Consider the following 25,819-nt stretch of genomic DNA (forward strand, 5'->3'; position numbering starts at 1 on the left):
TGAGCAGATCAGGAATATAGGAGGGCTCATCTTAGCTCATTACTAAAAGTAGGCTATTTGAAACTTTTTTTTTTTTAATGGAAAGTCTCTTATATTTTAATAACCTTCATTTAGTTGTATAGTTCCATGACTCAGGTCACCTGTAGATTTCTAGGCCTGCATTTGATGTAAGCCTCAAGAAATAATGCTCAGTTGATAATAAACTTACTGAAGAAGGAGAAACTTAATACATTTGCTGAGAAGATACAAGTTGTCTTCTTTAGGGAGTCCTTGTGTGAACTGACTGAGTAACACTTTCACCTGTGAAGCTGAAAGTCTCCTCCAGTTACAAATGCTGCTTTCTTGCTGCTGTCTACTGTGGTTGCATATCACTTTGCCCTCGATGATTTCCACCAAGAGAATAGGAAAGCAAGTGGAACATGATGGAGAGGCCGAGTGTGAAGAGGTGTGTTTGGTAAGATAGAAGACTTTGCTCCTTAGCTATGTAAGTGGGTGTACTGGAAGGACTGAGCTTTGGAGTTGCATTCCTGGGTTTAAATTTGACCTGACCTCTTATTTGTTGATATGATCTTAGTCTTCTTAGTTCTAGTTTTTTCATGTGTTGGTAGGGATAATACCGTTCAGTGAGACTGAATGAGATAGCAGGAAAACATCTGGCATGTGGAGGGATGAAGTTGTTAATTCTGATCTTTATGAGGAAGGAAGGAAGGGTACAGGAAAAGTAAAAAGAGAAGGCTGACTTTTCAGTTTAAGAAATTATTCTGTTATTTACAGCTTGGATCTTTTTCATAAGATTAAAATAGTCTGGAATTTGACTTTAAAGTGTTTTTTGAGACTTTATATTCAAGATGGCTAATTGAGATTACCTATTAGCATCATCATTGTAACCCAAACCTCTTGTAAATGGATGAAGAAATACAATAATAAATCCATGAGATAGGTTCCAATATCACGGACTCAGATTTTCCCATTCTTAGTGACTAAAAAGATACTTAAAAAATTTTTTTCTATCCGTGCTGGAAAAAAACAATGCCATCAAAAACCCCACTAAAACTTAACCTTTAGAAGTTGTGAGTCAGTATATTGTACACCTGTATCTTATAAAATTATATAGTAGCTATATTTCAATAAAAATAATAGGGAATGATTTTTTTTTAAAAAATCCACTAAATCTGAGAAACTGCCGCAAGAGAGGAAGCAGATAGCATCTGGTGATAGAGGAATTCATGTAGGAGAGAAACTTTTACAAAAGAGCAGTTCTTAGGGTCCCCCTAATCTGAGAAGCTGGAACTTCACCAAGGACTTCAAAGCACATTTATGTGTCTGTATACATAATGAGTAGATACCAGGCATAGGATCAAAGTGGCTTTGCTGATCAGTGAGGAAAAGATATATTCCATTAGTAGAGTAAGGCATCTACTCCTCTTTTGGAAATAAAGTTGTATATCTTTCATAGTACAAATTAGGTCCAGGTGGGTTAAAGAGTGAGATAAAAAGAAAGCAATGAATTATGAAAAGGCAGTATAGAAAGTTTTTGTGATTTTTAGGTTGTGAAAAGCCTTCCTAAGGAAGAAAGTAAACTCTGAAATAGCTTTTCTCAATCTTTTTTTACCCTGAAAGAATCTTTGAACTAATTCTCAGGTCTCAGGGAACTCCTGCATAAAAACTAATTGTATATACAGCTCATGGAATGTTAGCTTGATCAGCAGTTGATATAATAATTGAGTAATAATTATCAATGTTCTTTTGGTAAGAATCGTATTTTTTTTTCTGTGTATCTACATTTTGGCCAACTTGTTAGGCTGTGTTTTATGTGTGGTTCCCTTTCTCACACAGGTAATCAATTTTAATTCAAGTTATTTGTGTAGGTAGAGTAAACCTCATTTTTTCCTTAAAAAATTTTTTTTTCTGTTTGAAGGGTTTTTTGTTTTTGTTTTTTGCTTATTCAAGTAGTCCTAAAAATCTTATTATAAATTTCTACTGTACAAGTTGCTGAGATATGGTTTGTGGTATATGATATGTGCAATAGCAGTTTTTCCCCCCATGTTTAAAATTAAAAATGACCTTTTAGGAAATTCCCTAGAGGTCCAGTGGTTAGGGACTGTGAACTTCACTGCCAAGGGCCTGAGTTCAATCCCTGGTCAGGAAATTAAGATCCACTACAAGCTATGCAGTGCAGCCAAAAAAAACACCCTGAGTGTCTTAAATACAATAAAAACTTGTTTTTGTTTTTTTTAAAAAACTAAACCAGATGATTTACATAAATATATGACTAAAGATACAACTTTAAGATTGAAAAAACATTTTCTTTCTGAGTGACAGCAGGCTCAAATATGGGCCTAGCAATTACAAAATTATTTTATACACATGTTGGTTTTTTTATCTCTTTTATAGGTTTATATATTCTTTCTTTATATGTTTGAAACTAAAATTAGCACATGAGACATAAGACAGTTAACTCATCTTCCCATAGCTAGCATTTGCACTCAAGCTGTTTTAACTCGAGTCTGTGCTCCTAACTAGTGCTTCTGCTACACAAGGAGCATGCAAAATAGAAAAAAATAATCTATTAGAAATATGAACAAAGACTATAAATAGGTTGTTCATGGAGGAAGAAATACAGATTGTACTAGTAAGCATATGAAAAGACACTTCATGCTTCTGGTGACTGTGGAAATGTAAGTTTCTAAAATGAAATATGTTTTATTTATTAGATAGGAAAACATTTATAAAGAGTTTACCCAGGGCAGCAAGGTTATGAGAGGGATAAATTAGTGGGATTTTCTTGAAAGTTAATTTGGCAATACTTGTCAGATGTTTTAAGTATGCATACCTTTGGCCTTACATTTGTGTTCATAGATAAATGTGTGTATAAGGATATTCAGTGCTGTATTACTTATAGTAGTGACACTGGGAACAAGTCACTTTCACTAAGGGAAATGGGAAATAATGATACATCTGTAGTATATTGTCCTGTGTAGCCAGAAGAATGAGGTGGATCTATGTATGTTGATAAAGTGGGCTGTTTAGCAGATTGTAGAGTGTTAAAAGCAGTTTGTATCACTGGCTTTTAACATATGTAGAATGTGGTTGTCCTTAAATAGTAGTAATAAAGCCTCAAAGAGGAATTGAAGGGGTAGGAGACTAAGAAGGAGTTCTTGAATTATTTTGATTAAACATGAACTTCTTTGTAATTTTTTTTAAAAAGGTATTGCTTGGGAATATTTTGCTCTGAACTTGTGTAGGACAATGGTTTTTTAACCTTTTCTTCTCTTTCCTAGACACCTCCATCTATTTATGTGTTTATGTGTAAAGCCCTTTGCTAGATGCTTAGGGACAACATTGAACAAGACGAAGCTTCCTGACCTTGTGGAACATATATTATAGCTGGGAGGGGTAAGATGATACATAAGATTTTTAAAAATCTTGTTACATAGTGATAAATGAAAAAGAGAAAAACAGAGCAGATGTAGGTGGCCAGGGTAAGCCTTAATATGCTGGTGACATTTAAGTTAAGACCAAAGAGAGGTGGTGAATGAGCCATATGGTTATCTGAGGAAAGAGCATTCCAAATCAGAAAGCGCTAAGGTGGGAGCCTGCTTGTTTGAAGAAATGGCAGAGGCTGTGTAACCAGAGTCACTGAATGGAAGGGTGAGACGAGAGGGGTGACGGCACTGAACTGTGGAGCTGAACAGACCTGCCTTCTCAGTTCAAATGTTACAAGACTCTCTGCCCCATAACTGTGTGTCTCACCCTAACCCTTTGGATAAGAATGTAAAATTATGCCTATATTAACGTCATTTAAAATTTCAAAACAATTTATTGCCTTGAGGGCAGAGGCAGTTTTCTAGATTACCTTAAAGAAATAAGTGATAAAATTAGATTGCTTTTTTAAAACCATCTTTTACCATCCCAGAGAGTTTGTTCTGCCCCCATAAATTTCTCATCTTTCCAGTCAAGAAGCAGCCACATAATATTTGACAAAGTAATTATATCCCTAGAATAGTTCTAGTGAATTGATGGGAGACAAAGGAATGTGTCAAAGGTTAATTAGAGTAGCTGTCAGAATAAAACTCACTATGTCCGTTTAGTCTCTGCTCCTACCACACTCAACATTTTTGGCCCCCAAATGTGTGTGTGTTTTCCTCCACAGTGACCAGTTCCCCACACCAGCCAGCTTGGGTATAATTCCGTTCAGTTCTGACACTATTTGCTTGGAGTTGGTGTCAGATCCCCACAAGTTAAGGGATCAGTTTCACACAACTGCCCCCACCCCCACCCCCACTTCAGAGTTGCCAGTTCCAGATTATCTCAGCTGTACTTCTGACTAACTGGCTATAAATTGCAGTTCTTACTATCCCTCCTTGGGTTTGATGATTTGCTGGAACAGCTCACAGAAGTCAGGGAAACACATTTACCAGTTTATTATATAATTAAGGAAATGATAAAGGATATGGATGAACAGCCAGATAAAGATACACATAGGGCGAGGTTCTGAAGGGCTGTGAGGCACATGGATGTATTCACCAACCCAGGAGCTCCCTAAACTCTTACTTTGGGGATTTTTATGGAGGCTACATCATGTAGGTATGATCGATTAGTAACTCAATTTCTAGCCCCTCTTCCCTTTCCAGAGATTGGGGGGTGGGGCTGAAATTATCAAGTTTCTAGTCATAGCTTGGTCTTTGAGTTGATGAGCCCTCATCCAGGAACCCACCAAGAGTCACCTCATTACGACATAATATGGTCCTAGCATTTATATTATCACTTCAGAAATTACAAAGGTCTTAGGAGCTCTGACGAGGAATCAGAGAAAAGACCAAAAGTTGTTATTTCTCATTATATCAAGTAGCATATGTTTATTTAAGACAGGGAGGTACTATCTTAAGGCAAAGGTAGATAGAGCTCTCATGTAAATACCTTAACAGTATGTACAATACTAGGAAAGGTTTAAATTTCCTGTTGTGGATAGGTCTGCCTGAGCTAGGTGAAAATGGTTCATTTGGAACTTCACGTTCAAGAGCCCTCTTGAGTTGGGTACTTCCTGAAGGGTCCACATGGAATTAAATCTGTGTGCCAGAGAGAAGATCCTCTGGTGAATTCTAGGAGTTTGATTCTACTTAGCACCTACAGAATTGCTTTTTTCTTCCCTGCACTTCTCCAGGGCAGGAACTGAGGCTTCAGATAAGGCTGGTTCAGTCTGGTTCTGCTCAATGGAGGATGCTTTGAGGAAGGGAATTTCTCAGCACTTGACTCTTTTGTTGTTAAAAGTAAAGATCTCAAGGTTCATAGATCAAAGTGCAGCTCTTCCTCATTTGTCATCCCAACTTCTGTCCCTCTTCCTCTTTTGCTGTTGCACATTCCCTCTGTGCTGGTATAGCCAGTCCCTAACCCCTCACCACCATGTAGGGTTGCTGAGAGTGAGGAAGAAGGTAATTACGACCCAGGCTTGGCTCTTAGACAAACATGAGTTTGATCCTCCTCTGATTCTTTAGATCTGTGATTTAACCTTTTTGAGTCCATTTCCTTATCTACATCATGAAAATAAAATAATTTATGTTGTAGTTATTTTAAGGATTACATAAAATGCTACGTCTTAAGTACACTGCCTGGCACATAGTAAGCCTTCAATAAGTAAATCATAGCTACTGTTGTTTTTTCTAATTCCTCTCCTCCTCATTAGTTTCATGCCTACCCAGGGCCCTAGTTGCTTTTCAGACATTTGAAAAGTATCCAGACAAATATTTGTAACAAGTATTCCTGCTGTGTTGGCAGTTTGCCATTTTTTTTTTAAAAGACATGAAATATTACAGGTGCAATTCAGATCTCTAGTACTACTCTGCACATCCTCCTCTCCCAAGGTGAATGCTGTTTCAAAGTTTCCAACTTGTTATATTTTCTGTATCCATCTGAGTTTTGACTTTTAGTTACAAGTATTAGGCAATAGTCCCCCACCTCCCTCCCCTTAGTTTACTCAGAACAATTGGCTAAAGGGTAATAGTTAGCTCAGGGAATTAATAGGAGGGTCAGACAATGGGTTTTGGAGGCTACATGGCCAGGAAAGGACTCAGGTCACATTGCTGGCTGGCTTTGCCAAAGACGTGCAGCCACACCCTTGGGCACAGGTCCTTGTCCTACCGTGGTCTCTCATGGGGATTTATGCCATCCTGTTCCATTTCTGCCACAGTCCTCCGCTCTCACCAGAAAATGGAGGTTGTGGTTCCTGCTGCCTCATGTTGCTCCTTTCTGAGTCCAAATTTCATGCAGTGTCTAAATTGGGAAGTCTTGGTCACAGGCCTGCACTGTAGCTGCAGGAGAGGTTGAAAGAGTGATTCCAGCTTCTGCCTGGTGGGGGGGCAGAAGTCAGAATGTGTATTCTGCAGCCAAAAGCAGGACTAAAATCTGCTACCCTCTCACTGGCACTTGGTGAGCTGATTGAGATCCTGATCATCGCTTCAGATTGGTGGGCCGTTTATTGCTGCCTTTTCTGGCCCTTCATGTCCGGTCTTTTCTTTTTTAATTTTATTGAAGTATAGTTGATTTATGATGTTATGTTAATTTTTGTTATACAGCAGAGTGACACAGTTACACACACACATACATATATTTTTTTTTCTTTTCCATTATGGTTTATCACAGGACATTGAATATAGTTCCCTGTGCTATCCAGTAGGACCTTGTTTATCCATCCTATATATAATAGTTTACATCTTGCTAATTCCAAACTCCCAATACTTGCCTCTTCCACCCCTCCTCCCCCTTGGCAACCACAAGTCTGTTCTTTATATCTGTGAGTCTGTTTCTATTTTGAAGATAAATTCAGTTGTGTCATATTTTTAGATTCCACATAGAAGTGATATATATGATATTTGTCTTTCTCTAACTTACTTCACTTAGTGTGGTAATCTCTAGGTCCATCCATGTTGCTGCAAATGGCATTATTTCAGTCTTTGTAATGACTGAGTAATACAGGTGTGTGTGTGTATTTATATATATATATATCACACCTTTGTCCATTTATCCGTCAGTGGACATATTCAGCCTTTTACCCATGTTTAAATCTCTTCCCTCACCATACGTAGATTATTCATTTGTATAATAAGAGTTTGGTAAATGTTTGATACTTGGATAAAGATTTTTACCACTTTCAGAAGAGCATTTTTTTGAACAGTGAAGTTCTGCCAAGGATTTATGGGCTAGTTGTTAAAAGGCACAGGTGTGTTTGGATCCCAGGTGCTGTGACTCCTCACTTAGTGGGATCTTCTGACACACTGAGCACTGTCCTCTCCTGAGTCCCTCTTCAGTGAGACTCAGAGGATGAAATTGAATGTAAGTCACATTTGTTATTCTAAAATTTTGTGTGTGTGTGTGTGTTAGTTACTCAGTTGTATCTGACTCTCTTGCAACCCCATGGACTGTAGCCTGCCAGACTCCTCTGTCCATGGAATTCTCCAGGCAAGAATACTGGAGTGGGTTGCCATTTCCTTCTCCAAAATTTTTAGTAGCCTCTTTTATACAAGAGGGGAAAGATGTATATCAACTATATTTCAAGAAAAATTTTTTTAATTTTTAACAAGGAAGAATGAGGTGAAATTGACTTTAAAATCACGTTTAAAAAAATAAAATCACATTTTATTTAAACGAATATATTATTTCAACATTACTCAAGTTGTATATTGTTGATGAATTATTTTACCATTTTTTGGCACAAATCTTTGAAATCTTTTTGTGTTTTGAACTTGTGAGAACATTGTAATTTGGACTAACCACATTTTAAGTGATTGCTAAAAATGTGTAACAAATGCAGCTTTAAGGAAATGTGAGAGAAGAATTGTTTATTCTTTTTCTTGTGAAAATAAGTAATTTTTAAAATAGTTTATGAGATGGAATTCTGAAACTGACCCAGCACACACAGCTGGTTTATTCTTATATACATAAGATACTGGCTTTATACTCAAAGGAGCCAAAAACAGAACAGAACAAAAAATATTCAAAAATGGTGTTAGATAATGTACTGTTTTTAGTGTCAGTGATTGGAAGAAAAGATTCCTAAGCAGAGTAATACATGTATTACTTCATGGTTTCTCATTGCTTTTTAGTTGGAGTACTTGGTCCTTATGTTGTGTTGAGCTCTGTATTACTTAGGTTCTGAATGACACTGAGGAAAAGGAAATAGATTATTCATCTGCAAACAGGTTAAGAACCTAAGCAAGTGAGGTCCAATAAAACTTTTACACTACTGGTTATCAAACTTCAGGGTACATTAGAATCACCTGGAGTGTTTCTTAAAACAGAAATGGCCATCCTTCTCCCACTTCTAATTCAGCTGGTCTGGGGTCACTGCTGAGAATTTATATCCCTCCGCCCCCCAGTTTTATTGAGATGTACTTGACATACAGCAGTGTATAAATGTAAGGTGTACAGCTCAATTATTTCATTTACATATATCCTGAAATGGTAACCACAATCATCCATCATCTCATATACAGAATAAGAAAGAAACATTTTTTCCTTTGCAATGAGAACTTAGGATTTACTCTCTTAACTTTCATGTTCACTATCCAGCAGTGTTAACTATAGTTATCATGTAGTACATTATATCCCTAGTACAGAACTTCTCTGGTGGTCCAGCAGTGAAGACTCCGTACTTCCAATTCAGGGTGCCTGGGTTCCATCGCTGGTCAGGGAGCTAATCCCGCATGCTGTAATTAAGACTTGGTATAGCCAAATAAATAAATAAATCCCTAGTACTTAGTTATCTAGGAAGTTTGTACCTTTTGACCACCTTCATCCAATTTCTCTTGTCTTTGCCCCTGCCTCAGTAGCCACAAACCTGATCTATTTTTCTGAGTTTGGTTGGACTTTTTTTTTAGGTTTTTATATATAAATGAGATCATGGCATTTGTCTTTCTCTCTCTGATTTATTTCACTTAGCATAATGCCCTCACCTTTCATCCATGTTGTCACAGATGACAGCATTTTCCCCCTTTTTATGGCTGAATAATATTCATTGTATTGATGGACACTTAAAATTGTTTCCATGTTTTGGCCATTGTAAATAATGCTGCTGTGAATTTGGGAGTGCAGATAGCTCTCCAGCAGTTTTTTCATTTCCAGAAAATGTGCATTTCTAACAAATTCCAGGTTGGTGCTGATGCTGCTAATCTGAAGACCACATTCAAACATATCTGAAAAGCTTAATAGACTCAATCAAAAAAAGAATCTAGGAAAGAAGTCATGAGATGTTGATGTGTGGCAGAAACCAACAAAATTCTATAAAGCAATTATCCTTCAATTAAAAAATAAATTAATTGTTTAAAAAGTCATGAGAATAAAAGAAACAGAACCAGCTCAGAATTGAAATCTAAATCTTAGGTCTGTACAGAAGACCTAGAATGCAGTCTGTCCAGGTTGAAATAGGAAGTCAGAATCCTCAAGAAGAAAGTAATTAGCATAATTAGCATTGTACATACTATGTTATCAAAAGCCCAGATGGATAATAAATTGTATCTCTTCTGATCAATGGGGGAAAGAAGAGCAATTGAAAAACTCTGGGAAAGGTGGTGGGGGCTGCTGAATGAGAAGTACGGATTCAAATGTGAAGGAAACTGAAATATGGTGTGATTCATGAGGGATTGATAGAAGGTAAGAAAAAGTGCTTTTTAAAACAAACCAAATTCACCTTCTACAGAAATGTCCTCTTTCCCCATCAATGCATCACTTTCCTAGTACATGCATATCTTTGGGATGGTCTTTTTTCTTTTTGTGTTTCTTTAGAATCACTTCAAATCTAGGCTTAAGTTTCAAACTGGTTTTTTTTTTTCTCTTTAATTTTTTGTTAAGGTATCAGTCTGTCAGTTTGTTTTCTGAGACAGTTTACCTGCCTTGAAAATTAAACAGTTAATAAAGACAGTATCAACCTCTGAATGTCTGTCTTAGATTTTTGTCTTTTTTTTTTTTAAGAGGAATCTTGTTGGAGCTTCTTAGTGTGAAGAAATATTCAAAGTTCAGCTATTCCTTCAGTTCAGTTTTTAATTTCATTTCCTCATAAGTTCAAGTAAAATTTAAAAAACTTTTTTTACTTCACTGAGTTTACAGATTTTCACTGTGACTCTGTTCAGTTTAGTCGCTCAGTCCGTGTCTGACTCTTTGCAACCCCACAGACTGCAGCACTCCAGGCTTCCCTGTCCATCGCCAACTCCCGGAGTTTGCTTAAACTCATGTCCATCGAGTCGATGATGCCATCCAGCCATCTCATCCTCTTTCGTCCCCTTCTCCTCCCACCTTCAATCTTTCCCAGCATCAGGGTCTTTTCAAATGAGTCATCTCTTCGCATCAGGTGGCCAAAGTATTGGAGTTTCAGCTTCAGCATCAGTCCTTCCAATGAATATTCAAGACTGATTTCCCTTAGGATGGACTGGTTGGATCTCCTTGCAGTCCAAGGGAGTCTTCTCCAACACCACAGTTCAAAAGCATCAATTCTTTGGCCCTCAGCTTTCTTTACAGTCCAACTCTCACATCCATACATGACTACTGGAAAAACCATAGCTTTGACTAGACAGACCTTTGTCAGCAAAGTAATGTCTCTGCTTTTTAATATGCTGTCTAGGTTGGTCATAACTTACCTTCCAAGGAGCAAGCGTCTTTTAATTTCATAGCTGCAGTCACCATCTGCAGTGATTTTGCAGTGACTCTGTATCCAACCAGTCCATCCTAAAGGAGATCAGTCCTGGGTGTTCATTGGAAGGACTGATGTTGAAGCTGAAACTCCAATACTTTGGCCACCTCATGCGAAGAATTGACTCATTGAAAAAGACCCTAATGCTGGGAAGGATTAGGGGCAGGAGGAGAAGGGGACGACAGAGGATGAGATGGTTGGATGGCATCACCGACTCGATGGACATGGGTTTGGGTAAACTCCAGAAGTTTGTGATGGACAGGGAGGCCTGGCGTGCTGCGATTCATGGGGTCACAAAGAGTTGGACATGACTGAGCGACTGAACTGAACTAAACTGAACTGTAGTAATTACCTAATCAGATAAAAAGTTATGTTTTTATATAAATAAAGATATGAAGGGTATTACAAGTAATATTTAATTTTTTATTGACATGATTCTTAATGGGTAAAGTTATAAACATATAATTGATACCCTATACAATATGTTGACATTGGTAAGGAAATGTCAGAAAGTGCTTTAACTTTTACTCTTTTAATTTTAAATTCTAACTACTTAGGATATAAAGTGGCATCAGATTATTTTTACCTCTTTGTTCTGATTTGAGTAAATGCTTCATTTGGGTAAATGCCTTCAGTTCCTATTCCTTAATATTTTGCTAACTTGTTTCTGTTGGAAGATTGAATATTGATAAATGCTTTCTAAGAAAAATCACTGTAAAGAGATAGAGTAAAATCATTAAGAATATGAACTACAATTCAATGATAATAACCAGATTTTTGAACTTTTGTTTCTAGGCCAGTAATAATATAGTTAAAAAACATACTGTGTATTTAACTCTACAACAGTGATTCTTAAAGAGTAGTTCAGAGACTGGTAGTTCGCAGCACTCTGAAATTTTAATCGCTCTTATAGTGTTAAGAGTGATTCCTTAAAATTAAGGCTGTTAATTATTATAATATGAAGATGTTTATTTGCCTTTTTCACTCTCATTCTCTCATGAGTGTGCAGTGGGGTTTTGCAGAGGCCATGTGTGACGTGTGCACAACAGATTGCAAAAGCAAATACGAAGAATCCAGCTGTCTTCAATTAAGTCAGCCATTAAAGAAATTTGCAAAGATATAAAATTTTGTGCAACTCATAAATTTTTTGTTTTGGCAAATAAAGTTACTCTTCATAAGAATTTATGATTTATGTTGACATTTATATTGGTTTGTATGGTAATTTTTAATGAATTAATATTTTTCTAAGTTTCCTAGTTTTAATTTCTAATGTAGTAAATATTGTTATCTATACAAAAGTTCTTTGGGGTCCTCAGTCATTTTTTAAAAACAGTACTGAGACCAAAAAACTTGAAAGCAGCTCTTCTTTGGTAATTGGCTTCATACTTTCCTTTATGTCCTTGGTGTAAAGCACTGATTCTCAAACTTGAGCATGCATCAGATTGCTGATCCCATTCCCTTGAGTTTCTGTTTCAATTGTTCCACCTAAAAGTTTGTATTTCTGACAAGTTGCATGGGTGATGATGATGTTGGCCTGGACACTACATTTTGAGACTCACTGGTATAAAGAAATACTACTCATGAGGAAGAAAACCAACTTCCTGAACACCTACTGTATGTCAATAAACATTATTCCATGCTCACGACGGCTCTATAAGGAGGTAAGCAGGTAGGCCCTTTTTATTGTGGCTCAGGAAACAGAAGCTTCAAGGACTCATAGCCGGGAAAGTACAGCAGCATTTCAAGTCAGCTCTCAAGATCTGTGCTCTTTATATAACCTCCTCCTTGCCTGTGATTTTTTTTTAATTAGTCATGACTTTCTTGATATATAATTCTCATATCCATTCACTCATTTCCATGTAAAGTGTACAACTTCATAGTTTTTAGTCTATTCACAGAGTTGTACAACCATTATCACATCAATTTTAGAACATTCCCATCACCCCAGAAAGAAAGCTTGTAGCTTTAGCTATTACTTCATATTTCCTCCAATCCCTATCTCCTGGGCAAGCACTAATCTACTTTATTTCTGTAGATTTGCCTATTTTGGACATTCATATAAATGGAATTATACAATATGTAGTCTTTTGTGATTAACTTCATTTGGCATAATGTTTTCAAGGTTCATCTGTGTTGTAGCTTTTTATCAAAATTTTATTTTTTTCTTACCAGACAACATTCTATTGTGTGGAAGTACTACGTTTTATTTATCCATCAGTTGTTGGGTATTTGAGTTGTTTCCACTTTTCACTTACTATAAATAATGCTGTAATTAACATTTATGTTCAAGTTTTTTGTGAGTATAGTTTTTATTTCTCTTGAGTATGTACCTAGGAATGCAACTGCTGGGTCATACGGTTTGTTTTTCATATCTTTGTCATATGCTATGTTTAACTTTTTTATGATCTGCCAGACTTTTTTTCCAAAGCAGCTATACCAATTTTACATTCCCACCAGCAGTGCGTGAAATTCCAATTTTTTCTTGTATACGTGCCAACAGTATCTTTTATTCTAAAAAAAATTGTTTTTTTGTTTTTAATTTTATATTTTGACTATGCCACACAGCATGTGGGATCCTACTTCCTAGACCAGGGATGGAACCCATGCTGCTTCATTGAAAGTCTTGACCACTGAACTACCAGGGAAACCCTGGTTATCTGTTTTTTATTACAGTCGTCCTAGTGGGTTTAAATGGTATCTTCTTTTGCTTTGCATTTCCCTGACAGTTAATGATGTTGAGCAACTTTTCATGTGCTTGCCAGCCATTTGCTTATCTTCTTGGGAGAATTGTCTGTTCAGATCCTCTCCCATTTTCTGTGTATGATGTGAGAAAGAGGTCCAACTTCATTCTTTTTATATGGACAGCCAGTTGTCCCAGCACCATCTTTGGTTATCTTTTGTGATATATACAATCACTGATCTACCTTCTTATTTTCTACCTTCCTAATTCCTACATGCATTCAGAATAATTTAGATAAGTGTCTGATGGAAAAATACTGTTTTAAAATTACATACTATGTGTAGCATCCTTTCATGCTATTCTGTATGCTGAAGTACAGCAGTAAGACATGAACTGCATTATCATCAGAAATGTGTGGTATGGGATATAGTCACCTTAGTTAGATTAAATTATCAGGAATCGAGTGGCTTCTCCTGTAAAATAAAGGTATTGTAAACAAGCACTGTAAAGAATCATTCATGTGTGCCGCCTTTTAGCAGCAAAATTGGAGATGTCTCCTAAAGGGATTTCAAGCATTTTTGTCTCTACTGTGTTTTGTCTGTGGTGGGAGTAGTTTTGATCCTGAGTTGGGAATTGAATGCCTGTGGAATGTACTTGTCTTTTTGACCCTTTAAAACAATGTCCCCACGCTTTCAATCACTAACCACATGGATAAACTATTTTTTGAATATACACCTAAGTATATATTTATACATTGTATACTTGTGCTGCTGTATGAGTATGCAAGAACAAAAGGGATGACTTTTAAAAAGAAGGTAAGAAATGAGCAGAAGTTTTGATATTTCTCATGTGATAGTCTTGCGTGCTCTCAGGTGGCTGTGTGTTGCTCTGAACGCAGTATATTCAGAGATTATGGCCTCCTCAGAAGGCTGGGTTATGGCAGCCCCTCCTCCTCACAGTACACAGGGCTCCTGCCTGAGATCTCTGCCCTTTGGGACTAGAGAAAAAATTGTTTTTTTCCATGTTTTTTTCTCCATGTTGTCCGGTTCACTCACTGCTGCATCTTGTTGCTGCAGGTACAGGTACAGGTACAGCAGTCTCCGCAGCAGGTCTCGGCTCAGCAGCTCTCCCCACAACTCACCGTTCACCAGCCTGCTGAGCAGCCCATCCACGTCCAGGTGCAGATCCAAGGCCAAGCAGCACAGCCGGCAGCCCCCTCCATCCAGACCCCATCTCTGCAAAGCCCCAGCCCTTCGCAGCTGCAGGCTGCCCAGATCCAGGTGCAGCACATGCAGGCGGCCCAGCAGATCCAGGCTCCAGAGATCCCAGAGGAGCACATCCCGCACCAGCAGATCCAGGCTCAGCTGGTGGCTGGCCAGTCTCTTGCTGGGGGTCAGCAGATCCAAATCCAGACTGTGGGTGCCCTTTCCCCACCGCCTTCTCAGCAGGGCTCACCTCGGGAAGGGGAACGGCGGGTTGGCACAGCCAGTGTTCTCCAGCCAGTGAAGAAGCGCAAAGTGGACATGCCCATCACTGTGTCCTACGCCATCTCAGGGCAGCCAGTGGCCACCGTACTGGCCATTCCACAGGGCCAGCAGCAGAGTTACGTGTCTTTGAGGCCTGACTTACTGACGGTAGACAGTGCCCACCTGTACAGTGCCACTGGGACCATTACTAGCCCTACAGGAGAAACTTGGACCATACCTGTTTACTCTGCCCAGCCCCGGGGGGACCCTCAGCAGCAGAGCATTACCCACATTGCCATTCCCCAGGAAGCCTACAACGCAGTTCACGTCAGTGGCTCACCCACAGCCCTGGCAGCTGTGAAGCTGGAGGATGACAAGGAGAAGATGGTGGGCACCACGTCTGTAGTGAAAAACTCCCATGAAGAGGTAGTGCAGACCCTTGCAAACTCTCTCTTTCCAGCACAGTTCATGAATGGCAACATCCACATTCCAGTGGCTGTGCAGGCCGTGGCAGGCACATACCAGAATACAGCTCAGACTGTCCATATATGGGACCCCCAGCAGCAGCCACAGCAACAGACCCCCCAGGAACAGACGCCACCGCCGCCTCAGCAGCAGCAGCAGCAGCAGCTCCAGGTTACTTGTTCAGTAAGTGAGACTTAACCTGTAGGGCAGCCTGCCTCCCTGGGGCCCAGTGCTACACGGAACTTGCCTGGCAACCTCTGGCACCTCTGGCTTGTTTACTAGAGTGATGTTGGTCTTGCAGTAGTAATACAGTATTTAGTATTTTAATTAGGATTGGGGAGAGGGAACGGGGTGAGGCTATGGCATATGCTGGCATTCTAACCTCGTGTCTGGAGGTAAATGAAATGACCAGAAACTGCTTTGGGGGTAAATGCTCGGAGTGCTTTTTTGTGATCTCTTTTTAGGAAAGGTAAAGTTTTAGGTTGAGACTAATGGGTCACCCCAAGTGTTATTTTTGTCTCAGAAGCTGCTTTCTGCATCGCGAGTGAACAGATCTAGTGGAACCTCTGTAGTTAAGCACACAGGCTGTAAACTCATTACAGTGGAGAAGCTGTTAAATTGTTCCTTCTTTAGTTGTCATCTAAAGATGGACCACACTGGACACAGTAGTGAATTAGGAGATCTAAAAGACTTCCTGGTGGGCCTGTTAAAAGTGATCATCTTTGGGGAATTCCCTGGTAGTCCAGTGGTTAGGACTCTGTGCTTCCACTGCAGTTGGCATGAGTTCGATCCCTGGTCGGAGAACTGAAATCCTCTAGCCTTGTAGTGTGGCTGAAGGAAAGAAAAAAGTGATCATCTTTGGGAGTCTTAAATAAGCGACCTTTACAAGTGGGACTTTCCAATGATATTTTTATGTTCCTTAAAAATGCTAAGATAAGTCATGGTTAATGAGTTTTCTTTTATGGCACCTGTGTTGAGCTAAGTTTTTTAACTTTTTCTTTTGAAACGATTTTAGATTTATAGAAAAGTTGCTAAAATAGAACTGTCGAAATTTTAATTTTAAAATTGCTTGGCTCTTTTTGCTAATTGTTAGTCTTCTTGAGGCTGTCATAGATCCACCTTTTAAGACTATTAGGAAAGTTTCCGGTGCCTTGTCTAGCAGACATTTAGACTGGATGTAGAGCCTCTGGTCTCATGAGACTGCTGAAGGTAATGTGCCTCAGCACAGGTGCTCTGGGAATGCATGTGAGGGAGCTGGCACAAACAAAGCACTGTTAGACCAGGGACCACAGTCAGAAACTCAAGCCGTAAATGATTGGATAAGCAAAAGCTGACCGAGTGGTTTCATAGAGGCAACAGTGTATTAATCTTAGCTGACTTTATTAAGGACCTGTTAAAATCCAGCTGTCAGGCCTCAGAGCAGAATAGGACAGAGTCATCGCTTCAAGTAGCTGATAATCTGGTGGAAATAAGAACGCATGGTTTCTGTTTCTTTATAAGCTGATTATAGAACAACATAACCAAGTGTGAATGTATACTACTCACACAAAAGTCAGGCTGGGAATTCAGAAATCGTTCTGGGTTAAAACAGTATCTTTGTTGAAAAACTGGCATTTGATCTCTTGTTTATAGCTTAGATTGACAGAATGGAGCAGCATGAATGCAGAGCTAGGGGTGGACACAAGGGATATGCCTAGGTTAACATGAGAGGAGGGAAAACTGTGGGAGAGGAGTTAGTGGAGGGGGCAAAGGGGCTGTCTTCCCAAAGTGAAGAGTTGGTATGGTCTGTGGTGGGAAAAATTTCCAGAATCCTGCCTGAGTGATGGTACTCAGAAGAATCAGATGATGGTGTGTGGAATAGATGCGCGTGTAGGAGAGACCGCCCAGAGACTTGTCATGGTGCACTGTGCTGAACTTCTGCTCACAGGGATGGAGCACGTCAGACCTCTCCTCTGTTCTCCTGGGCCTGATGATCCAGTTTGCAGTTCAGAGCTCTTTTGTTGCTCAACGGGCTCGGCTAGTAATTTGTACATCTGGGCCCTTCAACTGGAAAATCTTTTTCTAGAGTCCATTTTAGTAAGCCTGTGTTCTTCATGTTCTTCAGAGGCTGTATCTCCTTTAGCAAAGGAGACACACATGTCCCTTTATAGGGACGTATGTCAAGGATTATTGCCAGAAAAAGAAATATTGGGAAGAATGCCCATCATGCAGGAAAGATTAGCTTGCCCATTTACACCACAGATATCCCTCTGCTCCCCTTATCAGGCTGTTCTAGGTTCTGGGGAACAGAGGCGAATAAGACAGCCTCTGCCTTTGGAGCCCTCATAGCCCACGGGAAGATAATTATGCTGTGATGTGAGTTGAACCCTAGGGAGAGCTAATGTATTCCTTCACCTGGCATACCCTTTTTGAAAGTTTTTTTATAATGTGTTTAAAACTGGATTTGTGGCAAAATCTCCCTCCCTTGACCTCACACCCACCTCCATCTGTTCCCCTATTTCTCCACTTTGCTTTATTCCCAGAGTTTTCAAAAGCATTATCTGCACAGGCTGTCTCTACTTGCTAACCAGTTTTCTCTTCCAACTCATGACCAGGTCTGCTCTTGTCAAGGTCATCATTGACCTACCTCCCCATGGCCAGACCCAGCAGGCATGTCTGTTTTTACCTCACTTACAGCAACACACAGCAGAGCAGACCAAGCCTGCCTTCTTGAAACTCTCCTCTGGACTTCCATGTTATTTCCTCCTACCCTACTGATTATTTGTCCTTCTCAGGAGACTTTGCTGAAGCCTCCATCTCCTCTGTCTCAACCATACACGTTGATGTTTCTCAGAGCTCAGTACTAATGCTCTTTTCTCCCCCAGGGGATTTCTGTCCATTGCCATGAGTTTCAGAATCCTCTAGATGACTGCTGCAGAACGTGATAATCACTGACACCTCTGCCAGGCACTGTCCATAGTGTTACATGTAATAACTCATTTAATTCTCACACCAACCTTAAGAGGTGTGTGCTACTATCTCCGTTTTACAGATGAAGAAACTCAGGTACAGAGATTAAAGTCACCTTTTAGCAAGTGGCAGAGTTGACATTCAGCCTTGGATAGGTGGGCTCTGGAGCCCATGTCTTAACCTATGTACTGCAGTGGTGCACAGCTCTTTATCCCTAGACTACCTTTCCCCTTAGGACCCTTACTATACATTCAGCAGCCCACTTATTATTTACCTGCGTTTGTTAAAGATATCTCAGCTCTTCATTAGCATCTCCTCTACCACTATCAAAAACTATTCATCTCAGAAAATGATACCGTCATCTACCTAGTTATGTAAGCCGGAGACCCACAGTCCTTGAGTCTTCATTCCCTTCCTCCTCACAGTCAGTTCATCAACAAGCCCCATTGGTTCTGCTACCAAACGTCTCAGAATCGCTTAAATCATTTCACTGCCACCATCCTAGTCTTGGCCACCAGCACCTACTTCCACTATTCCATTTTCTATAGATCAAGAATGATATTCTTAAAATGTAGGATTATGTCACTTCCTAGCTGTTTAAGGGCTCCATTGTAAATAGGAGAAACCCTACACCAGGGGTGCACTTGGTCAGTAGTTTTCAGCCTGGATGAAACTTCTGTTCCCCTACCCACTGATGGATGTTTGAATGTGTGTGGAAGAATTTTGGTTGTCAAGGTGGTTGGGAGTGTTACATTTAGTGAGTGGAGGCACACTGAGAAGGGAATCTGGCTGATACAACAGTAGAGAAGCACTGTTCCCACCTACTAATCCTGTCAGACTCCTAGATTTCTTACTTGGGTAGATGGTGTTGCCATTGAACAACAGGGAGGAAAGTCGGAGGAGAATACTTCTGGATGGGCAAAGTGATGAATTCTCTTCCTAGATAGTAGTTTGAGGTGGCTTTGAGATGTTCAGTTGGAGATACACAGTACCCATCGAGTATATTAAGGCATGGTCTAGCTTAGAGGCACGTAGTTAGCAATCATTTCCACAAACATGGAGATCCTAATGGGGAAAGTGTTGGAGACTCACCAAGAAAAATGGTGGTTGAACTGAGAAGTATGTCTGGAGGGGAGCTCCAGGGTCAACAGACATTTAAGAGTCTGACACTGGTATTTGTTTAGCTCCTTGTTTAAAAATGTATCTTGTATCAAAGCTAGTAGGATAGTTTTTATTTTTATTGATCGATAAGCAAATGAATGTGTCATATATTAATTGTTTAGCCTTCAAGTTGAATGATTTGTCATTTTTCAGCCCTTTAGGTAGGCTTTGGCATAAAAAATTGTTCAAGGGAATTTGTTTTACAATGTAGACAGGTTTGTGAGACTCAAGAACCTGTGCTTTGTATCTGTGTTGGTGTCTATCCTGCCTGATGGGGACTGTGATTGAGGGTCATGGACATTCTCTGCCTTTTGTCTGCGCAGTTTGGCTCTCAGACCATTGAGAATGGGACTGCTTTTGCTTTGGAGGCAGGAAGCTTCCTGTCTTCAGAAAATGAAGCTTATGAGCCAAAGGAGTATTACTGAGAAGGAACATGATGATTCTCAACCATGACTGGACGTTAGAATAACCCAGAGAGCTTTTAAAAAAACCAATGGCAGGCCGCCACCTTAGACCAATTAAATCAGGATCCCTAGGGACAAGGCCCAGGCATGGATATTTTTTAAAAGCAGCCCAGATGATTTTAAGGTGCAACTAAGTTTAACAGTCTGGACACTTGGTACTGAAAGTGTAGTCTGAAGACCAGCTCTCTTCCTTGGGGGGCTTCTTAGAAATGCAGAATCTCAGGTCCCACCTGAGATCTTTCTAATCAGAATCCACATTTTAATAAAATTTATTTGCACATTGTAGTTGATGAGCAGTGCTTTGTGCCAGTAGCTCTGGGCAGTGACTAAACATTAGAATTGCCTTTTTACATGGGAAGATTTTTAAGACTGATACCTCTTTAAAAAGAGATTCTGGGGTGGAGCTCACGTATTGGTGTTTTAAAATAAAAGATTCAAAAGTACAGTCAAGATTAAGAAGCTTTGCATCAGCCTTTGCTATCTCTGAAATAAAGAACAGGACTCCAAAGTTCAGGACAGCAAGCAGAAGAGCAGCTTTTTAGTTAAAAGAGTTATAGCATTTTTCTGGCAGTTTTGTCAAAGGACCTATTGACACGTTTTGATGATTTCTCTCTCATAGGCTCAAACTGTCCAGGTTGCTGAAGTTGAACCACAGTCACAGCCACAGCCTTCCCCAGAACTTCTGCTTCCAAATTCTCTGAAGCCAGAAGAAGGGCTTGAAGTGTGGAAAAACTGGGCGCAGACCAAGAATGCTGAGCTTGAGAAGGATGCTCAGAACAGACTGGCACCCATTGGGAGTAAGTGTTCAGTAGGGCAAGGGGGTTGGACTCTGTGTGAGATGCAGTGGCTCTGGGCACTTGGGCGCTCCATCTGAAATAGTGTGCTGAATACAAGACAAGAGGCAGGCTGGACCTGCTATAGACAAGCAGGATTTGAGGGGTATGCCCAAGATCAGGCATTTTTGTACATATGGATTTCTGGGGCGGAGACTTCTGGGAGGAGATAGGAACTACTTAGCATTATCCTCATATACTTCCTCATATTACAGAGGGTGGGTTTTGTGTTTTTGCTTTCATTTCTTGGCCCTAATAATCGGGGATATGTGACGTGGGAAGGGAACCCTTTTAGTAATAGGGCAAACGGGATTATTGTCTTTGTAGGCTAGTTTTGATCACAGATACAAGTGATTGTTTTCACCCCAGCACCTTCATGGGTGGTATCTGCTCTGTAACCTCCTTCCAGGGATATGAGAAACCAGTAAAAAAATGGCTATTGCCAGGACCCTCACTGACCTTTGGGACTTGTGTTGTAGGGCGTCAGTTGCTACGATTCCAGGAAGATCTCATCTCTTCTGCTGTGGCTGAGTTGAATTATGGGCTCTGTCTGATGACACGGGAAGCTCGAAATGGAGAAGGTGAACCCTATGACCCAGATGTGCTGTACTATATTTTCCTGTGTATTCAAAAGGTAGGAAACAGCTTTGTAGGAACCTGTTTGCCTTGTGTTCCCATTGGGTATTTGCTGCGTAGTCAAATTAGTAATATGACAAAAGTGGTAACAGTAAAGATACTCTCTTCCAACTATATGATGAGGTTTTAAATGTACATTTTTAAAAATTGGAAATGTTTTTAAATGTACATTTTTTTTTAATTGGAAAAGATCTACATATTCACTTTAGAAAATAAGATAATAAAATAATCCCTCTAGAGAAATGTTTGTTAAAATATATGATATATTACAAAAGTCTCTACTTTTTACAAAAAATCATGAAACATTTATGTAACACTTTTTGTTAAAGTAAACATCTAGTTTGCAGAAAAGCAATTTTTCCAGAACAAAGTCTGGTGCTGACATATAGTTCATTTTCTCATTGTTTCCTGCATTAATGCAAAATAATTATTTGAAAGAGTCTAGCTAGAATATACAACTGTAGTTAGGTTTTCAGGATATCTAAGATGAAGATGAACAGGGAAATTCATTTTAGGACCAGCAGTTTCAGAGACCAGAAGGGGATTTCCTAGTGTTTGAATGTTATTGTAGAGAAGCCTGTGGTGTGATGGAAGAACACTTGCTGACTGGGACTCACCCTGTTGCTTAGGCCTGAGAAAAACTCATCTCCCATTTTGTTACTCTTTCCTAGCCATCACTTGGAGCACTGGGTGAATTACTCTGGATGCTTTGTCTCATTCCATGCTCTCTCACTCATGCAAGGCAGGCATAGTCACCTCCATTTACAAACAAGGAAACTGAGCCCCCAAAGTTACAAGACTCATAGGAGTTACATAACTTACACCATAGCTAGTAAGAGACTGCCCCTGGAGCCTGCATCGTTTTTTTGCTGCCGTAAGACAGTTCCTTGCTTGGGTGAAGTAGCGTTCACAAAATCTGCCCCATTGCCCAACTCTCAGGCGTGTTTGAGCGTTGGCTCCCATACTGGAGTATGCTGTAGAAGCGCTGCACACTGGACGGTTTTGCCTCAGTGTGCTGGTTTGTTCATGGGAGAGGAACGGGTAAGGAGAGGTGAGGGTACTGCTTGAAAATTGTTTGCTTCCCTCAACATCTTGTCAAGAGTCTGCCAACAGCTTTTATTGATTATTTTCCTTTTAGTATCTTTTTGAGAATGGACGGGTTGATGACATTTTCTCCGATCTTTATTATGTTCGATTCACGGAGTGGCTGCATGAAGTTCTGAAGGATGTTCAGCCCCGAGTCACTCCACTTGGTAAGAATCTTCCTAGTCCTTGGATGTCTTTTGAACCTGGGTTTAAAAAAGATGAGCTGCTTGTGTGGCTTGCTATGATAATAGCATGTGGGTGAGGCGGCTGTTAAATCGCAAGCCCCAGCGTTGTTATCTGTGCTGCTTGGCCCAGTGTGGAGGGGCATGGCTCACCAGGGAACCTGGCTGGTGCGGTGTGGCAAGGACACAGGGGCATGCGGACTGTGGAATGGTTACTCCATTTTTTTCTATTTAAATTTGTTGATTAAAATTAGAATCCTTGCAAAAGTTACAAATTATCAACTATTTCATCTGTAGATTAATTATATTACATATAGGGCTTTTCTCTGCATATATAGAACATAATTTTTGCTTTACCCATGAATAACCTAGGCAGCATATTGTGTTGGAAAGAACATGAGTTTCACAGGAGAATGTTTGAGCTGTTTATTATAATTTTTAGGTTTACAGGAAAACTGAGTGGGATATACAAGGAATCCCATATATTCCATCACACCGTGTCTCCCCGTTATTAGTATCTTGTATTAGTGTAGTATATTTGTTAACATCGAGGAGCCAACATTTGATACCTTATTGTTAACTAAAGTCCGTAGTTTACATTAGAGTTCACTCCCTGCTGTTGTATATTCTGTGGATTTTGACAGTGTACAATCACATGTACCTACAATTCAGTATCACATACAAGTTTTGCTGCCCTCAAATCCCCAGGGTTCCACTTAATTCGTCTCTCCCTTTATCCCCCTGAATCTCTGGCAACCTCTGGTCTGTTTTACTGTCTCCATAGTTTTGCCTTGTTCAGAATGTCATATAGTTAGAATACTTTAGTATTGATTTCTTTCAGTTAGCAATATACATTTAATGTTCCTGCATGTCTTTTCATGGCTTGATAGCTCATTTCTTTTTATTGCTGAGTGGTATTCCATTTTATGGATGTGCCACAGTTTGTTTATCTATTCACCAAGGACATTTTGATTGCTTCCATGTTTTGGCAGTTACAAGTAAAGCAGCTGTAAACATTGTGTGCAGGTCTTTGGTGAAAGAATAGACAGATCCTTGGAACAGAATATAGAGTCCAGAAATAAAGCCACATGAGTATAACCAGTTTATCTTTGACTAAGGGGCAAAGGCAGTTAAATGGAGAAAGGATAGTCCTTTTTTCTTTTTCTCTGTTTTTTGGCTTTACTCTGCAGCTCATGGGATCTTAGTTCCCTGACCAGGGATTCAACCCGGGCCATGTAGTGAAAGCATTGAGTCCTAACCACTGAACCTCCAGGAAATTCCCAGGATGGTCTTTTCAACTAACACTACAGGAACAGCTGGACAACCACATTAAAAAAAAAAAAAGAATCATAGACCCAAATGTAAAACTATAAAACTCCTAGAAGGTAAAATAGGAGAAAATCTGGGTGATGTTAGGTCTGGTGGTAACTTTTTAGGTACAACATAAAAAGAATAATGTATGAAAGGGAAAAAATTGGTAAGTTGGACTTTATTAAAGTTAAAAAGCAAAAACTTATGTTCTCTGAAAGGCATTGTTAAGAGAATGAAAGACAAGCCACAAACTGGGAGGAAATCTTGATACATAACAGATAAAGGGCTGATATCCAAAATTTATAAAGAACTTTTAACAGTCAACAATAACAAAACAAAGAAAGAACCCAGTTAAAAAATAGGTAAAGGATCTGAACACATGCTTCACCAAAGAAGGTGGCAGATAAGTGTATGAAAAGATACTTATCATATATCATCAGTCAGTTGCAAATTAAAACAACAGTGATGGGAGTTCCCTGGTGGCCTAATGGTTAGATGTCAGTGCTTTCACTGCTGTGGCCTGGGTTCAGTCTCTAGTTGGGGAACTGAGATTCAGCAAGCCACATGTATGGCTTGCATAAATACATGGATACAGTGATATATCATTATATATCTGTTAGAGTGGCTGAATTCCCAAACATTATGTTACCTTAGGATCCACCAGTCATGCTTCTTATTATTTACCCAGATGATGTAAAAACTTACGTCCACACAAATATCTGAGTTTTAATACTGGCTCTGCCATTTAATAAAATGTATACTGATTGCTTAAGGTTTTAAAAATGAGATATAATTGACATAGTAGTTTCAAGTGTATAACAGTGACTTGATATAGTTTGTGTATACTGTGAAATGATTTTGTCTAGTTATCTGTCATCATAATTACTGCTTAACTGTTAAAAAAAAAGTATCATTTAAACAAATACTTTTTTTTTTTTAATTAATTTATTTATTTTAGTTGGGGGCTAATTACTTTACAATATTGTAATAGTTTTTGCCATACATTGACATGAATCAGCCATGGGTTTACATGTGTTCCCCTTCCTGGACCCCCTACCCACCTCCCTCCCCATCCCATCCTTCTGGATCATCCCATTGCCCCGGCCCTGAGCCCTTGTCTCATGCATCGAACATGGAATGGTGTTCTGTTTCACATATGATAATATACATGTTTCAATGCTATTCTCCCAGAACGTCCCACCCTCACCTTCTCCCTCAGAGTCCATAAAATTGTTCCATGCATCTGTGTCTCTTATTCTGTCTCGCATATAGGGTTATCGTTACCATCTTTCAAATTCCATATATATGCATTAGTATACTGTATTGTTGTTTTTCTTTCTGGCTTACTTCACTCTGTATAATGGGCTCCAGTTTCATCCATCTCAATAGAACCGATTCAAATGTATTTTTTTTAATGGCTGAGTAATATTCCATTGTGTATATGTACCACAGCTTCCTTATCCATTCGTCTGCTGATGGACATCTAGGTTGCTTCCACGTCCTGGCTATTGTAAACAGTGCTGCGATGAACATTGGGGTACACGCGTCTCTTTCAATTCTGGTTTCCTCGGTGTATATGCCCAGCAGTGGGATTGCTGGGTCATATGGCAGTTCTATTCCCAGTTTTTTAAGGAATCTCCACACTGTTCTCCATAGTGGCTGTACTAGTTTGCATTCCCACCAACAGTGTAAGAGGGTTCCCTTTTTTCCACACCCTCTCCAGCATTTATTGCTTGTAGACTTTTGGATAGCAGCCATTCTGACTGGTATGAAATGATACCTCATTGTGGTTTTGATTTGCATTTCTCTAATAATGAGTGATGTTGAGCATCTTTTCATGTGTTTGTTAGCCATCTGTATGTCTTCTTTGGAGAAATGTCTGTTTAGTTCTTTGGCCCATTTTTTGAT

The 25,819-nt window shown here is 39.5% G+C and overlaps 1 protein-coding gene across 7 annotated transcripts in view; it reads left to right on the forward strand.

Moving 5' to 3' along the window:
- QRICH1 (glutamine rich 1) overlaps positions 1 to 25,819 on the forward strand; it is a 42,720-nt gene that overhangs the window by 10,157 nt on the left and 6,744 nt on the right. For all 7 annotated transcript variants that reach the window (XM_081525529.1, XM_081525530.1, XM_081525532.1 and 4 more), the window contains 4 exons: positions 14,435 to 15,472; positions 20,483 to 20,660; positions 21,176 to 21,330; positions 22,471 to 22,585. In XM_081525529.1, coding sequence (XP_081381655.1) covers positions 14,435 to 15,472; positions 20,483 to 20,660; positions 21,176 to 21,330; positions 22,471 to 22,585 — 1,486 coding nt within the window. The remainder of the gene's footprint in view (positions 1 to 14,434; positions 15,473 to 20,482; positions 20,661 to 21,175; positions 21,331 to 22,470; positions 22,586 to 25,819) is intronic.

This window comes from Giraffa tippelskirchi, chromosome 9 (assembly GCF_054371585.1).
Source record: "Giraffa tippelskirchi isolate mGirTip1 chromosome 9, T2T-mGirTip1v1.2.pri, whole genome shotgun sequence".
NCBI lineage: Eukaryota > Metazoa > Chordata > Mammalia > Artiodactyla > Giraffidae > Giraffa > Giraffa tippelskirchi.